The sequence below is a fragment of the Sphaerodactylus townsendi genome, linkage group LG12 (genome assembly GCF_021028975.2).
Source record: "Sphaerodactylus townsendi isolate TG3544 linkage group LG12, MPM_Stown_v2.3, whole genome shotgun sequence".
NCBI classification, from domain to species: Eukaryota; Metazoa; Chordata; class Lepidosauria; order Squamata; family Sphaerodactylidae; genus Sphaerodactylus; species Sphaerodactylus townsendi.
Window position 1 is genome coordinate 51,617,055 of NC_059436.1, and position 16,680 is coordinate 51,633,734.

General features: G+C 49.8%; 1 protein-coding gene across 1 annotated transcript in view; it reads left to right on the forward strand.

Moving 5' to 3' along the window:
• Window positions 1-12,858, forward strand: part of DOLPP1 (dolichyldiphosphatase 1) — a 41,281-nt gene extending 28,423 nt beyond the window's left edge. The window contains exons 5-9 of the mRNA XM_048512744.1: window positions 3,424-3,522; window positions 5,788-5,820; window positions 5,855-5,935; window positions 8,468-8,557; window positions 11,561-12,858. Of these exons, the coding sequence (XP_048368701.1) occupies window positions 3,424-3,522; window positions 5,788-5,820; window positions 5,855-5,935; window positions 8,468-8,557; window positions 11,561-11,597 (340 nt within the window). The 3' untranslated portion in view covers window positions 11,598-12,858. The remainder of the gene's footprint in view (window positions 1-3,423; window positions 3,523-5,787; window positions 5,821-5,854; window positions 5,936-8,467; window positions 8,558-11,560) is intronic.
• The last annotated feature ends 3,822 nt before the right edge of the window (window positions 12,859-16,680 follow it).

The window sequence follows — 16,680 nt, forward strand, 5'->3', positions numbered from 1 at the left end:
ACCCCCTGCAGTGAAGGAACACACAATCAAAGCCCTCCCGAGATATGCTCATCCAGCCTCTGTTTAGAAACCTCCAATATAGAAAGTGAGCAGGAATCTATTTGCCAAGCCCAACAATTCAGCAGTGCTGCTGTACTGCGTAATCTGGGGAGCTTCCTGTATTCTCCCCACTGAGCCCTGCAAGGAGCCCTCGCACCTTCTGACCAGTGGTGGGATCCAAAAATTTTAGTAACAGGTTCCCATGGTGGTGGGATTCAAACTGTGGCGTAGCACCAATGGGGCTGGGCGGGGCATGATGGGGGCGTGGCCGGGCATTCCGGGGGCGGGGCATTCCTGGGCGGGGCTGTGGTAAGGACGCAGCCGCTGTGCCGGTCCTTGGGCGGGAAACGAATGCAGGTAGGCACAGGCTGCCACACACGCCGATGCACCTCCTGCTGGACTGCTTCAAGTTCTGCGCGCTACTGCTGAGAGGAGGGGCGTGACTAAGGCCAAAATCACGTGGCAAAATCACCAATGAGTAACCCCCTCTCGGCACACACCAATAATTAGTAACCTACTCTCGGGAACCTGTGAGAACCTGCTGGATCCCACCTCTGCTTCTGACCTTTCAGCCTCTCACAGCAACCACAAAAGCTGATGCGACGGGAGAACAAATTGCTAGTCCTTGAGGGCTCAAGCGAAAAATAATCTGAAAACAGAGCAGGCAGCTTCCACCTAATACACCAGGGGACGGCTCGGTGGGAATAACAACGCCAGCGAGGGGGCAGGATTTTGCTTTGCGCTGAGCCAGTCCCCTCCTGCTCATGCCCTTCAATTCTCATGGCCCTTCTCGTCTCCTTTGTGCCTTCTCCCTTTTTATGTAAGCGCTCGGAGAATTTCAGCCGTCTTCCTCTGGCTGCTCATGTGGGAACGGAAACCCCCACTGAAATGCCTTTCCTTTTAACACACCTGTCGTCTTACAGCAACGGAGACAGCATGTCGTTTCGGCAAGTGAGAGATGCAGGGGCCAACTCTGCCGTCCCGTTTCCCGCCAAGCCCTTTTATTGACAGTTTACAAGAGGAAAACCAAACAAGGCAGGCAGGCAGGGGAAGCACAATACAATGGACAGGGCAAAGAGCATGGGGGTCTGAGCAGAGGATTTGGTATTTGCACGTACACACATTGGAGCCAGAGGGTCTGCAATGTCAGCAGTTTTCTCCGAAACCACATTTGGGAAGGAAAGGTCAGTTGCACGTGGGAGACCCTTTTCCAAGCAGAATGGCTGCTCGCATTTCCAGGCTCGGCACACACACAGGAGCATCCCCTTTTCCAAGCAGTGTGCTGCTGTACTCGGGAGCCTCCTGGGCGCTGTGCCCCCCAACACACACCAATATAGCTTTCCATTTTTCTGAGGTCGGTAAAATGAGGGCCCAGCTTGCTGCGGGAAGAGGTTAGATGGCTGGGGGAGGCAGTGGCAAAACATCCCATAAACAAAGTCTACCTAGTAAACACGATGTGAGGTGAGTCCTTCGATCCTGGCTCTTTGGCCAGAAGTGCTTTTCAGCTTTCTTTGCCCTTCCAATCCAAGGGGTAGAATTGGGCTCAGTATATACTTAGCTCCTGCTGAGTTTTGGATTTGGAAGTCAGACTTCATTGACTCTCCCGTTGCGTATCCTTAGGTTCCGTGTGCTCCTGGTTGAACCCAGGTCTCTTCCTACACAGTGGCGTAGGAGGTTAAGAACTCGTGAATCTAATCTGGAGGAACCGGGTTTGATTCCCAGCTCTGCCGCCTGAGCTGTGGAGGCTTATCTGGGGAATTCAGATTAGCCTGTACACTCCCACACACGCCAGCTGGGTGACCTTGGGCTAGTCACAGCTTCTTGGAGCTCTCTCAGCCCCACCCGCCTCACAGGGTGTTGTGAGGGGGGAAGGGCAAGGAGATTATAAGCCCCTTTGAGTCTCCTACAGGAGAGAAAGGGGGGATATAAATCCAAACTCCTCCTCCTCCTCCTCCTCCTCCTCCTCCTCTCCTCCTCCTCTTCTTCGTCTTCTTCTTCTTCTTCTTCTTCTTCTTCTTCTTCTTCTTCTTCTTCTTCTTCTTCTTCTTCTTCTTCTTCCTGTGAATTTAAAAACCAACCATTTTAATGTTTAAAAACCAACCATTAAAACCAATAAAAATCAGCATAAAGTTCCACCAAACTCCAGCCATTGATAAAAACAGTATCTTGCAATAAAAGCCGAGTGCAGCAAAATAGGTAAAATGGCAGCAGACTAATGCATTGGGGAGATAGATTCTTTTTTTAAAAAAATAAAATGACTAAGAGAATTTTAAAAAGTTTATCTAACACCTGAAATTTAGCAAGCTTGATGCTAAGTGAGCTGGTGGAGGGAAAGGAAGTCCGGAGTTGAGCCTGATAGCTGGTGTGGGAGCCATTGAGCTGAGAAAACACTGCTTTTTTTAAAAAGCCAAGTTTCTAGTCCTCATAAAGGAAGAGGGAAAACTTATAAAATGTGTGTGGGAAATGTCCTTGATGAATAATGGTATGAATTCTGCATTTGCTGCCTTCTTGCTCCGCATGTCGTGTGGTATGTGCTTTAGACATTATTTGAACGTAGACTTTAGAAAGATATTGTACAAGCCACAAAACTAGCCGACCATGTTTTTGTCACATAATATCTAGATCAGGGGTAGGGAACCTGCGGCTCGAGAGCCGCATGCGGGTCTACTGCCCTTGCACTGTGGCTCCACGAGCTGAGCCGCCGGCCCCATCCTTGCCCGCCCTGCAGGCAGCAGGGCAGGCGCACCAACTGCCCATGGTCAGCTGGGCCACGCTGTGGGCTTCCCCGTTGGAGCGGGGCGGGTGCTTTCCCCACAGCCAGCGAGGCTGAGCTGCCGGCTTCATCCTTGCCCACCCTGCAGGCAGCAGGGCGGGCACATCCATGCGCTTCTCAGAATGAGCGGAGTAAAAGGTAAAAAAACCCCTCTATATATAGTGTTATCTTTATTTTAAATGTCAAAAATTATTTGCGGCTCCAAGTGTTTTCTTTTCCCGTGGAAAACAGGTCCAAATGACTCTTTTGAGTGTTAAAGGTTCCCTACCCCTGATCTAGATACTAGTAGTTGTGTTTTTAATCTTGCTTCTTAACAACAACAAAATAAATATAAATTGGTTCCCCAGAACTGCTTATGGCAATCAAAGTTCTCATTCAAACAGTGCAGAATTTGATGCAAAATGTTCCGTGGGGCAGAGAACTCTCAACTGAACTACAGTCAGGAATGGCTGTTGTCTGCCTTCCCTCTGGCCCCATGGTTGGGAATTGGAAGTTAGTAGTCAGCTGGCGGGGGTGAGGGGAAGGCAGTCTTAAATTAGACAGAATGGGATACCGATTTTCTTGCTTGCTGAGTGTTTCTTCCATTTCATTTCAATCTCTTTGTTTCCCAGAATGCACCAAACAAACAACGCCAGGTTCCTAGACTTGTTGTGGAGACATGTTCTAACCCTCCTCCTTCTAACAGTGGCCTTCCTAGTCTCATACAGCAGGTACGGAGACTCTGTTTATCACCAGTGCCTTCGGGATATAGAGTACAGTTGGCACGACCATATTGGGGTTCAGTCTGAAGTTAATGAACGTTCCAGAGCCACAGGGGGCCAGGTGGATAGCGGGTTGGACTTGGGTTCCAAGAGGTCTGCATTCATCTTCCAACCCTGCCACAGAAATGCGGCAGGTCATGATTGGTCCCTTTTATATTTAGTTACAAATGTAAGTGTGTATATCCTGCTTTTCTTGAAAAGGACCCAAAGCATCTTATAGAACAGTGATGGCGAACCTTTTTGAGACCGAGTGCCCAAATTGCAACCCAAACCCGACTTATTTATCGCAAAGTGCCAACACGGCAATTTAACCTGAATGCTGAGGTTTTAGTTTAGAAAAAACCAGTTGGCTCCCTCTTCCTCCATCCCACCCGCTTGAGCAGGGGCCAGCCTGCTCTAGCCTGCAGCAAGTTCCGCATGTACCGCTCTGTGCCTCTCTAGCATCTCTGCCTCCTCTGCGCCCCCCGCCTCCCAGGCAACAGCCACCTGGAGCACAGGCATCAGGCCTGCCAGCCGAGTCCTCCCTGCTCACCGCGGTGCGTGCATGTTGTGCTCAGTGGCCCAGGCCAGCCTAGATGTGTGTGCGGAGGGGGTGATTTTCTGCCCCCCACATGACAAACTCTGTGTGCGCGTGCCCACAGAGAGGGCTCCGAGTGCCGCCTCTGGCACCCGTGCCATAGGTTCGCCATCACTGTTATAGAAGAACACCCACAAAAAACCAGAGTACATCAAACAAATGAAGAACCCCAGCAAGTGTACTTCAGAACAGTACTGGATTAATTGACTGACTTGATTAAAGTCACAAGAATCCAAGGGCCTCTGGCTACACCCAAGACAGGAGGGGAAAAACAGTCCTCTTCGTAAGAAGAGCCCCACTGGATCGTTAAAGGGTCTGCATTCAGCATCCTGTTTGCAACATTGAATAGTGTGGTATAGTGGTTAAGAGCAGGTAGACTAATCTGGAATTTGTGTAATTGCCTTTCAAGCCTATCTAAGCCAGTGGCGTCTAAAATAGGAGTGGCCAACCGATGGTGCTCCAGATGTTCACGGACTACAATTCCCATCAGCCCCAATTGGCCACGCTGGCAGGGACTGATGGGAATTGTAGTCCATGAACATCTGGAGCACCATCGGTTGGCCACCCCTGGTCTAAAATGTCCTATGAGTCATTTTTCTTGGATGCCATTTAACTTCTATTGTTATGGGATGGAAGATGGTATTGAGTTATTTTACCCCTAGAATTTTGTAAGGAGCGCCAAAGTGGACTGTTTTGTCGATTTGATTGTTTGATCTTATTGTGACCTCTTTGCTGCAAGCTGCTGGGAGGCCTAGAAATTAAGTAAACAAACAAATAAAAATCCCCCTTCCATTTTTGCCTCTGAACACTCACTCTTGGAGACTGTTTGGAGAGGCGGGGCTAAGAACTTTTAAATCAGATTAACACCCCTATTTTTTCCAGATAAAAACCCAAGCCCTAAATGTTGCCCATTGAAAAGAGGGGAAGGGCCAGGACTTTGTGGAAGAGCTAGTGCCTGGCATTCAGAAGGCTACAGGTTCACTTCCTATAGGAGCAGCAGTGGTGTAGGAGGTTAAGAGCTCGTGTATCTAATCTGGAGGAACCGGGTTTGATTCCCCGCTCTGCCGCCTGAGCTGTGGAGGCTTATCTGGGGAATTCAGATTAGCCTGGGCACTCCCACACACGCCAGCTGGGTGACCTTGGGCTAGTCACAGCTTCTCGGAGCTCTCTCAGCCCCACCCACCTCACAGGGTGTTTGTTGTGATGGGGGAATGGCAAGGAGATTGTCAGCCCCTTTGAGTCTCCTACGGGAGAGAAAGGGGGGATATAAATCCAAACTACTACTACTACTACTACTACTACTACTTCTTCTTCTTCTTCTGCTGCTGCTGCTGCTGCTGCTGCTGCTGCTTCTTCTTCTTCTTCTTCTGTATCATCACTTAGACTGAGGATCTTCCCTTGGAAGTTTTAGAGTTCTCTGTTCATTTCCCCCCTTTGGGAATCATTCCATGCACTCCGACAGAAAAAGAATTGGCCCTTGAAGCTGAGCGAGCTGATGGCTGGGCCAGCCTTGTGGTGCTCCTGGGCAGCGGGGAGGCTGGCTGTTCACACAGAGGCCTTCCCTTTTTCACGGAGGGCCGGACGGAGAGTGGTGTAATCCCTTCTTGATTCCTCTTCCCACATCCTGGCAATTACAGGGTCTACCTGATGTACCACACCTGGAGCCAAGAGTCCACATCGCAATGTGGAGGGGCTTGTGGGAAGCCATCATAGGTCCGTCAGTGTACGGTTGTCCATCTTCACGCAGGAGATCTTAACGCCGTTGTTCCCACGGATAGCTGCGTGGTGAGTCCTCCTTTGGATTTCCCTGTATTAGGGTCACTCTGCCCAGGGGTCAAACTCACAGCCCTCCAGATGTCGTGGACTACAGTTCCCATCACCCCCTGCCAGCCTCGTGCTGGCAGGGGATGATGGGAACTGTAGTCCATAACATCTGGAGGGCCGCTAGTTTGACGATTCAGCAAGGATCAGGTGCAAAGCTTTCCTTGATATGTGCCACCAGGTGTGCAGGGGAGCTACAGGCCTGAATCTTTAGACCTGAAAATGCTAGGGGGGGGGGGGGAATCAGGACTAATAAAAGGAAACACTTCTTCACGCAGCGTGTGATTGGTGTTTGGAATATGCTGCCACAGGAGGTGGTGATGGCCACTCACCTGGATAGCTTTCAAAGGGGCTTGGACAGATTTATGAAGGAGAAGTCGATCTCTGGCTACCAATCTTGATCCTTCTTGATCTGAGGTTGCAAATGCCTTAGCAGACGAGGTGCTTGGGGGGAGCAGCAGCAGCAGAAGGCCCTTGCTTTCACCTCCTGCAGGTGAGCTCCCAGAGGCCTCTGGTGGGCCACTGCGAGTAGCAGTGTGCTGGACTAGATGGACTCTGGTCTGATCCAGCAGCCTCGTTCTTAGGTTCTTATGCTCCTCCGTAAGAAAAACGAGTCAGCTCACGTGGAAAAATAGCATGCTGGGATTGGGGGGGGGAGGGGGGGCGGGAAGGCTGCATGGCACAGGCAGAATCAGAACGCTGAATGTAGAGCAGGGATCTAGGCCAGTCTTTGGCATCTCTCCAAAGAAAGATGTTGGGCACAATGTTTGGGGACAGGGAGTCCCAGGAAATGGCCCCCAATCAGTGTAGACAATATTCATTTTTTTTAAAAAAAGTTTATGCTGCTTTTCTTCTCAAGTGAGTCCAGTGGGTGTATAGATGACCGATGACAGGCAATGCTCATACAACACGTATGGTAGCTCTATACCTGACAACCATTTAAAAGTGATAATTTATCCCCATTTTATTACTTTTAACTGTATTTTTTAAAAATATAACATACCAGTACACTAAACCAAATTGGTTCATTATTATTTGGCACAGAATCAAATTTTAAATATCAAATATGATACATACAACAAACATAGAACTTCTTATAAAAGATAGGTATCTTCTCCAATCTGTCTAATATTCGGCATGGTAGGATACCTATTGCTGTATTATTTTGCTTTTAACTTGCTAAACAGGTCTATTTTTATTGCAATTTTATATTAGATTGTATTTTTACGTTGCTGTGTAGGGGTATTTACTGTCATTTGCTCTGGCTATTGCTTTAAAAAAAAATCTGAAGTGATTTGAATCCCTCGAAGTCAACCGTCATGTGGACTATTTCCTTGCTACTGAACTATACTTGAGACTGCAGAATATGTCTGTGTAAATCCTGATCTATCTGTGCCTATTAAAGGTTAATAAAGATAAAGACAAAGGCAGGCATAGTCAGTAACTCAGCGGTAGCCGATCTGCTTCGTATGCGGAAGGTTCCAAATTCGGCCCCCAGCATCTTTAGTTAGAAGGATCTTGAGTAGCAGAGTTTGGGGGGAGGTTCTCCTCCGCTGAAAGCTCTGAAGAGCCACTCGCAGTCAGAACAGGCAGCACTGAACGACGTGGACCGGCGCTCTGATTCTGAATAGGACAGCTTAGTCCTTAGGCAGAGCTACCTGGCAAAAAGAACTGGAGTGCAGTAGCGCTGTAAAGGCCAACAAATCTTTCAGGTTATGACCTTTTGAGAATCAAAGCTCAGATAAACTAAGGCCCCTTCCGCACACGCAAAATAATGCGTTTTCAAACCACTTTCACAACCGTTTGCAAGTGAATTTTGCTATTCCGCACAGCTCCAAAGAGCACTGGAAGCAGTTTGAAAGTGCATGATTCTGGCATGTGCGGAAGGAGCCCAAGTTAGCGGGACCAGCCGCCCTTCAGCAATTTGAGCAGCAGTGGCGTAGTGGTTAAGAGCCGGTGTACTCTAAGCTGGAGGAACCGGGTTTGATTCCCCGCTCTGCTGCTTGAGCTGCGGAGGCTTATCTGGGGAATTCAGACTAGCCTGTATACTCCAGCACACGCCAGCTGGGTGACCTTGGGCTAGTCACTGTTCTTTGGAGCTCTCTCAGCCCCACCTACCTCACAGGATGTCTGTTGTGAGCAGGGAAGGGAAAGGAGTTTGTAACCCCCTTTGAGTCTCTTATAGGAGAGAAAGGGGGGATATAAATCCAACTCTTCTTCTTCTTTGACCATAACAAATGCTTGCCGGGACTCTGTGTTTTATTTCTGTTGTATTCTGCATGCCTTGGTGTTGTATCAGTTCCCATATGTTGGATTCTGGGGTCCCAATGTTAACATTTATACATTGCTAAGATGGGTTTTTGAAAATGGATCAATGCATAGTGATGTGTTTTAGGTTCTTGCAAACATCTACATAACTTTGTCTTTTCTGTCTCTCTCTCTCTCCCCCCCCCCCCATCCATTCACCTGTCCTTGCCAAATCCACGGTTCTTCCAGGCCAATATCAGAGTTCTTCTTAATCCGAGATACCAGCCTCATCCCAAACATCCTATGGTTCGAATACACAGTCACCAGAACAGAAGCAAGGTGAGGGTCAGCCTCAAGAGTTCTACAGACACAAAAAGTGCCCGATGGGCCAATCCGTCCCTCTACTGGGGCTCCATGGCTGCAAAACCTCAATGACAGGGAAGTGGTTTGAGTCTGTAAAGTTGTCGTGCCTCTTGGACGTAGGGGTGCGGAAGAGGTAGGCTCCTCCGTTGCTGTGGCCCGCGGCTGTAGGGGAGGCTCTGCATTTCGCCTGCTGGCAGGGATGCCGTCAAAAATGGCTTCTCTTCGGCAAGCTCTCCTGCTTTGCCACTTGAAGTGTTTAGGAGCCCAGCGGCATTGGACATCCCAGCAGCGTTTTGAGCCCAGTTGTCAGCCACTTATGTGATGGCATAGTTGTCCGTATTAAAAACAAAGTGCTCATGTATCTAATCTGGAGGAACCACTTTCACAACCGTTTGCAAGTGGATTTTGCTATTCCGCACAGCTCCAAAGAGCACTGAAAGCAGTTTGAAAGTGCATGATTCTGGCATGTGCGGAAGGAGCCCAAGTTAGCGGGACCAGCCTCCCTTCAGCAATTTGAGCAGCAGTGGCGTAGTGGTTAAGAGCCGGTGTACTCTAAGCTGGAGGAACCGGGTTTGATTCCCCGCTCTGCCACCTGAGCTGTGGAGGCTTATCTGGGGAATTCAGATTAGCCTGTACACTCCCACACACGCCAGCTGGGTGACCTTGGGCTAGTCACAGCTTTTCAGAGCTCTCTCAACCCCACCTACCTCACAGGGTGTTTGTTGTGAGGGGGGAATGGCAAGGAGATTGTCAGCCCCTTTGAGTCTCCTGCAGGAGAGAAAGGGGGGATATAAATCCAAACTACTACTACTACTACTACTACTACTACTACTACTATTACTACTACTACTACTTCTTCTTCTTCTTCTTCTTCTTCTCCTCTTCTTCCTCCTCCTCCTCCTCCTCCTCCTCCCCCTCCCCCTCCCCGCCATTCGGACTTTTGATTTGTGTTGCTGCAACAAGTTATTGTTGCTGCTCCTTTGCAGTTCTCTGTGGAGGTATTTGGGGTGGGAGCAGAGTTGATGAAGAGGAAGAGTTGGCTTTATATCTCCCCTTTCTCTCCTGTAAGGAGACTCAAAGGGGCTTACAAACTCCTTTCCTTTTCTCACTCACAACAAACACCTTGAGAGGTAGGTGGGGCTGAGAGAGCTCCGAAGAACTGTGACTAGCCCAGGGTCACCCAGCTGGCGTGCGTGGGAGTGCCCAGGCTAACCTGAATTCCCCAGATAAGCCTCCACAGCTCAGGCAGCAGAGTGGGGAATCAAACCTGGTTCCTCCAGATTAGAGTGCCCCTGCTCTTAACCAGTACGCCACTGCTGCTCCCAAGTGGGTAATCAGAAAGGACACAGACAGTTTTTATTTCTGGTCTACTGCCCGAAGAAAAGGTTGGAAGTCTTTCTGCCGTCTCCTCCACATGCATCACTGAGCCCCGTGGCGCAGAATGTTAAGCTGCAGCACCTGAGTCAAATCTTTGCTCGTGACCTGAGTTCGATCCCGACAGAAGACACTTCCAGGTAGCCGGCTCAAGGTTGACTCAGGCTTCCATCCTTCTGAGGTTGGTAAAATGAGGACCCGTCTTGCAGGGAGTAAAGTGTAGATGACTGGAGAAGGCAGTGACAAACCACCCTATAAACGTAGTCTGCCTAGTAAACAATGTGATGTGATGTCGAAGGCTTTCACGGCCGGAATCACTGGGGTGCTGTGTGGTTTCCGGGCTGTATGGCCGTGTTCTGTGCCTGCATCTGTGGCTGGCATCTTCAGAGGATCTGATCCTCTGAAGATGCCACCCACAGATGCAGGCGAAACATCAGGAGAGAATGCTGCTAGAACACGGCCAGACAGCCCGGAAACCACACAGCACCCCAATGTGATGTGACATTGTCCATGGGTCTTGCACAGGGACTATCTTTAACCTTTTTGACCTGGCCCACACAGTTAGGGAAGAGCCTTGGGTGGGGCACAGGTGGGGAAGATTAGCAGTTTTTCATCTTCGCACCAAGTCAAGCCATAGAAAAGAGGTTTGTGCTTCCTCTGGTGCTGTAGGGCTGCACCAAAAGCCCTTTCAACCGAAGCGGCAGTTCTGTTGAAGTGTGCCTGAAACAAGGAGTTGAGAAGCAACTGAATACCAGCATGGCATGCTGGACCCAGAATGGACCTGAAGGCATCCCTCCTCTTCCTCTTCTCCACCCTACAAGTCTTGCCTAGGCTAAGCAGAGTCAAACCTACTGTACTCCTGGTTGTGGTGGGTTTTAAGAACATAAGAACAAGCCAGCTGGCTCAGACCAGAGTCCATCTAGTCCAGCTCTCTGCTACTTGTAGTGGCCCACCAGGTGCCTTTGGGAGCTCACGTGCAGGAGGTGAAAGCAATGGCCTTAAGAACATAAGAACGAGCCTGCTGGATCAGACCAGAGTCCATCTAGTCCAGCTCTCTGCTACTCGCAGTGGCCCACCAGGTGCCTTTGGGAGCTCACGTGCAGGAGGTGAAAGCAAGGGCCTTCTGCTGCTGCTGCTCCCGAGCACCTGGTCTGCTAAGGCATTTGCAATCTGAGATCAAAGAGGATCAAAATTGGTAGCCATAAATCGACTTCTCCTCCATAAATCTGTCCAAGCCCCTTTTAAAGCTATCCAGGTTAGTGGCCATCACCACCTCCTGTGGCAGCATATTCCAAACACCCATCACACGTTGCGTGAAGAAGTGTTTCCTTTTATTAGTCCTAATTCTTCCCCCCCAGCATTTTCAATGGATGCCCCCTGGTTCTAGTATTGTGGTCTGGTGGATCTTGTTCCTAACATTTCGCCGGCATCTGTGGCTGGCATCTTCAGAGGTGTATCACAGAGGGAAGTCTGTTACTGTACTGTACTGCATCTCGACACCCCCCCCCCCCAGCTATGGCACAGCAGAGGGACAGGGCCACAGAAATAGTCCAAAATATTTAAGAAGTCTTTTCTCCTCTCCCCGCCCTTTCACAATCCTTGCAGGACCCGACAGCGTAAGCTGGGCACGAAGCTCCAGTGAACTTCAGAAGCTCCGGAAGTGGACTGCACGACTCTATCGACCAGAGCGGGGCCAGACTCGAGACCTGTACAGAGAAGCGGAGGAGGCTTTTAAGAGACGGACCAAAAGGAACAAGCCGGGACCAGGTCCTGAAGACCCAGAGGCCTTGACAACAAGCGGGCTGCTCCTCGCTGCATGCTGGGGATTGTACCGGAGCAGAATCCATTTATACTGCAGTTGCACAGTGTTGGTTGGGATCTGACCCTCTTTTAGGGGCGCAATCCACCAAGGGATGTTTCTTGCACAAGCCCCCCCTCCCCCTCCCCCCACAAGCGAACAGGAGAGGGCCACAAGCATATTTCTTGTGCTGCTCCCGTTCCTTTCTAAACAAGGGCTTCTGTAAGACCGAACTCTGGTAGGTTGTGCCTGTGAATGTTGGAAGTCAGGGGAAGGGAAACGGGGGGTCCTGGGGCGGATATACCTCGTAGTGTCTTGTGGATAGGAGGGGATAAGCATATATAGCTCTGTGACTTTTTATTAATTCCCCACCCCCCACCCCCTTTTTGGCAGCATGAAATATACTCACTATTTATTATTTTTTTTTTAAAACGGAACCGTGGGTTGCGAAGGCAGGGAAGGGATCGCGCTATTTGGGGAGGCGACGCATTTTAATCTCCAGCTGGGTTGGGCGGCCGCAGAGGCCGCGCCAAGAGGCCTTTTTCGTTGAATTTTCGATTTTTCCACGACTGTTTGGGACATCCGGGCCCATCCTCGCTGCACTTTGTAACAAAAGGACTAAAGTTTGCTTTTAACACTAGCGACACTTCTGCACGCAAAATGACACAGGATGGGGTGCACGTTGGGGTGTGTGCGTGTGCGTCAACACAATGGCCAAACCTGCACTACACTATCCGTTTTTTTCCTCTTTCGGAGTCTTATCGATTTACTGGGGACCCTGCTCTCTCTCTTTTTTGGTTTAAATTGCGTGCCGAGAACTTGGTCTACATTCCCAAACCAGATTCTCTTCCTTTCCCTCTTCTCTCCCCAATAATGTCTACTCAAATTTGAGTATCAAATTTTGAGTATCAAATTTGTCCCCTCTTCCCCCCCCCCCCCCCCCAATTAAGCTCTTATTGCAAATTTTGTTACCGGTTGTTTTAAAATGAAAAAAAGAAACCTGAAAAGAAATCACTGTTAACCTATGTTCTTAATGGTTTAGAAATAGCCCTAAGCTACCCACCCCACCCCACTTTTAAATACTCAATAAAATGTTTTTATGCTCCGTCTGAGCCCTGTATTGATTGTTTCCGAGTGTAAAACAGCAGTGGCGTAGGAGGTTAAGAGCTGGTGTATCTAATCTGGAGGAACCGGGTTTGATTCCCAGCTCTGCCGCCTGAGCTGTGGAGGCTTCTCTGGGGAATTCAGATTAGCCTGGGCACTCCCACACATGCCAGCTGGGTGACCTTGGGCTAGTCACAGCTTCTCGGAGCTCTCTCAGCCCCACCTACCTCACAGGGTGTTTGTTGTGAGGGGGGGAAGGGCAAGGAGATTGTAAGCCCCTTTGAGTCTCCTTACAGGAGAGAAAGAGGGGAGCAGCAGTGTCGTAGGAGGTGAAGAGCTCGTGTATCTAATCTGGAGGAACCGGGTTTGATTCCCAGCTCTGCCGCTTGAGCTGTGGAGGCTTCTCTGGGGAATTCAGATTAGCCTGTTCACTCCCACACACGCCAGCTGGGTGACCTTGGGCTAGCCACAGCTTCTCGGAGCTCTCTCATCCCCACCCACCTCACAGGGTGTTTGTTGTGAGGGGGGGAAGGGCAAGGAGATTGTCAGCCCCTTTGAGTCTCCTGCAGGAGAGAAAGGGGGGCTATAAATCCAAACTCTTCTTCTTCTTCGCAAGTTTTTGTCAGCTGAATGGATGTGGAGATCGGTAGCCTCATTACGGTTTCACCAGGCGTAACAGCTTATTGTGTCAAAACAAAATTCACTCACTACTCCAAATGCACATCACACAACTTTTTGTGTGTGTGTGGGCGACTTTAGAATTCTGGCCGTGAATTCTGGCGACTTTAGAATTGGGCGCAGCCGCAAAATGGCTTTCCTTCAGTCGCGGTGAAGATGCTCGGGCTGCGGTGGCCGCTGCTACTAAAGCAGTGTTTTTACAAATCTGTGCAGCCAATCAAATCTCTGCCAACCAGTTGGAATAATGGCTGGACAGAAGGCCTTTCTCAAATCACTTGGCAGACTTGGCAAAATTTCTTGGCTGCACAATTACAAAGCCATATTGGAGTTGCCACACCCTACATTAAGGACTCGGCCCACTTCATAGAAAGCGGAGGAAGAACTCTTGGTTGCGACGACAGGGAAGGGATCATGTTAGACGCCCACCCGACCCCAGTCTTCCATATAAGATCACCCAGCACAATTTCCCCTCACGGGGACAAGGCTGCAACTCACAAAATTGAATCTTGAAATGCAGATTGTTAATCTTTAAGCAGTTCTTAGGGTGAAATAGAAGCCCAGGGGTGCCTTAAAGACTAACAGTGTTTATTCTGTGAGTCACACAAGGTTGGGGGATCCACCTCCAGGTGAGGCCTGGAGATCTCCCAGAGTTACAATTGATGTCTGGACTACATAGATTAGCACTGTCCATCATGTTCTATTATATTGCCCTTTATATGCTGTAGAGCGGGAAAGACTACTTAATCCTCTCTTAGCAGTGAGTAGCAGTGGCGTAGGAGGTTAAGAGCTTGTGTATCTAATCTGGAGGAACCAGGTTTGATTCCCAGCTCTGCCGCCTGAGCTGTGGAGGCTTATCTGGGGAATTCAGATTAGCCTGTGCACTCCCACACACGCCAGCTGGGTGACCTTGGGCTAGTCACGGCTTCTCAGAGCTCTCTCAGCTCACCACCCACCCTCTACAGGGTATTTATTTGTTGTGAGGGGGGAAGGGCAAGGAGATTGTCAGCCCCTTTGAGTCTCCTGCAGGAGAGAAAGGGGGGATATAAATCCAAACTCCTCCTCTTCTTCTTCTTAGCTGATCTAGGCAACACTACAGATGCTGTGAAAAATTGTTCTTGTTAGACAGCAACTCAACTGTTACCATCGAACAAACTGCTAGATTCTTGTGTGTTGTCATCACTGAATGTTCCCAAATGCTTAGCAGACTCAAACCCAATTCAGTGGTTTAATATTCCAGCTCTCATGGTGCTTGTTTTTTTAAAAACTTTTTTACCAGCCAATTTTAATTTCCATTGTATAATTTATATATATGCCATTAAAGGTTTCATCATCATCAATTGATGCTGAGAATACATAGATTAGTTCCCCAGGAGCGATCAGGCATTTGCAATCTCAGATCAAGGAGGATCAAGATTGGTAGCCACAGATCGACTCCTCCTCCATAAATCTGTCCAAGTCCCTTTTAAAGCCATTCACGTCCTTCTGCCAGTGTTAGTGGTAATGCTAGAGAAGCCAACAAGTTTCTCTCTACTCTGGGCAGTGGTTCTCAGCAGAGCAGTTCTTAGGGTAAAATAGAAGCCCGGAGGTGCCTTAAAGACTAACAGCGTTTATTCAGTGAGTCACAAAAGGTTGGGGTATCCACCTCCAAGTGAGATCTCCTGGAGATCTCCCAGAGTTACAATTGATGTCTGGACTACATAGATCAGTTCTCCGGGGGAAAGCGGTTGTTTTGGAAGGGGGAGTCTTAACACATGCCCCTCCCCAGGGTCCGCTCCCAAAATATCCAGGAATTTCCCAGGCTGGAGTTGGCAAGTCATAGCCCATTTCTTCACCCAGCCGTGACTTCTTCCTCCCCACCCAGCCTTCCCTAGAAGATCCCCCAGTGCAACTTCCCCTCACTTGTCTGACCCACGAGGCTGCAGCTCACAAGAATGAATCCTGAAATACAGATGGTTAATCTTCAAACTGCCATTCGGACTTTTGCTTTGTGTTGCTGCAACAAGTTATTGTTGCTGCTCCTTTGCAGTTCTCTGTGGAGGTATTTGGGGTGGGAGCAGAGTTGGTCATCAGAAAGGGCACAGACTGTTTTTTCTTCTGACTGCCAGAAGAGGTTGGAAGTCTTTCTGCCTCTGCTCCACATGCATTACTGGCAGTGGTGGGATCCAAAAATTTTAGTAACAGGTTCCCATGGTGGTGGGATTCAAACTGTGGCGTAGCGCCAATGGGGCAGGGCGGGGCATGATGGGGGCGTGGCCAGGCATTCCAGGGCGGGGCTGTGGCAAGGACGCAGCCGCTGCGCCGGTCCTTGGGCGGGAAACGAATGCGCGCAGGCGCAGGCTGCCACGCACGCTGGTGCATCTCCTGCTAGACTGCTTCAAGTGCTGCGTGCTACTGCTGAGAGGAGGGGCGTAACTAAGGCCAAAATCACCAGTTAGTAACCTCCTCTCGGCACACACAAATAATTACTAACCTACCCTCGGGAACCTGTGAGAACCTGCTGGATCCCACCTCTGATTACTGGACCCCGTGGCGCAGAGTGGTAAGCTGCAGCACCTAAGTCAAATCTTTGCTTGTGATGGCCCCCCTCCAGTCCTACGATCCAGATCCAAAGACGCTTCTGCCCTGCGGACAAAACAACCTACGTGCCACACTACTGACAGAGCTACAACAGCAGGAGTCAACTGAGCTGAAAAGGCCATGCCTGAGAAGCAAAGTGAAAAAACATAACACAACAGGGAGGGGGAATGAGAAGAGAAAGGTTCCCACATCCTGAACAGGAGACCTGGCAGGATCAAACAGGGGCTGTCTCAGGATGGGGGCAGACCGTGTGGCTGGTTTAAGTCGCTGTGTGACTTTATGATGGAAGACAAACTTGGGGACCTTCCTTTCCACTGTCCAGTGGTGGGATCCAAACATTTTAGTAACAGGTTCCCATGGTGGTGGGATTCAAACTGTGGCATAGCGCCAACGGGGCTGGGCGGGGCACGACGGGGGCGTGGCCAGGCATTCCGGGGGTGGGGCATTCCTGGGCAGGGCTGTGGCAAGGATGCAGTCGCTGCGCCGGTCCTTGGGCGGGAAACGAATGCACGCAGGCGCAGGCTGCCACGCACGCCGGTGCACCTCCTGCTAGACTGTTTCAAGTTCT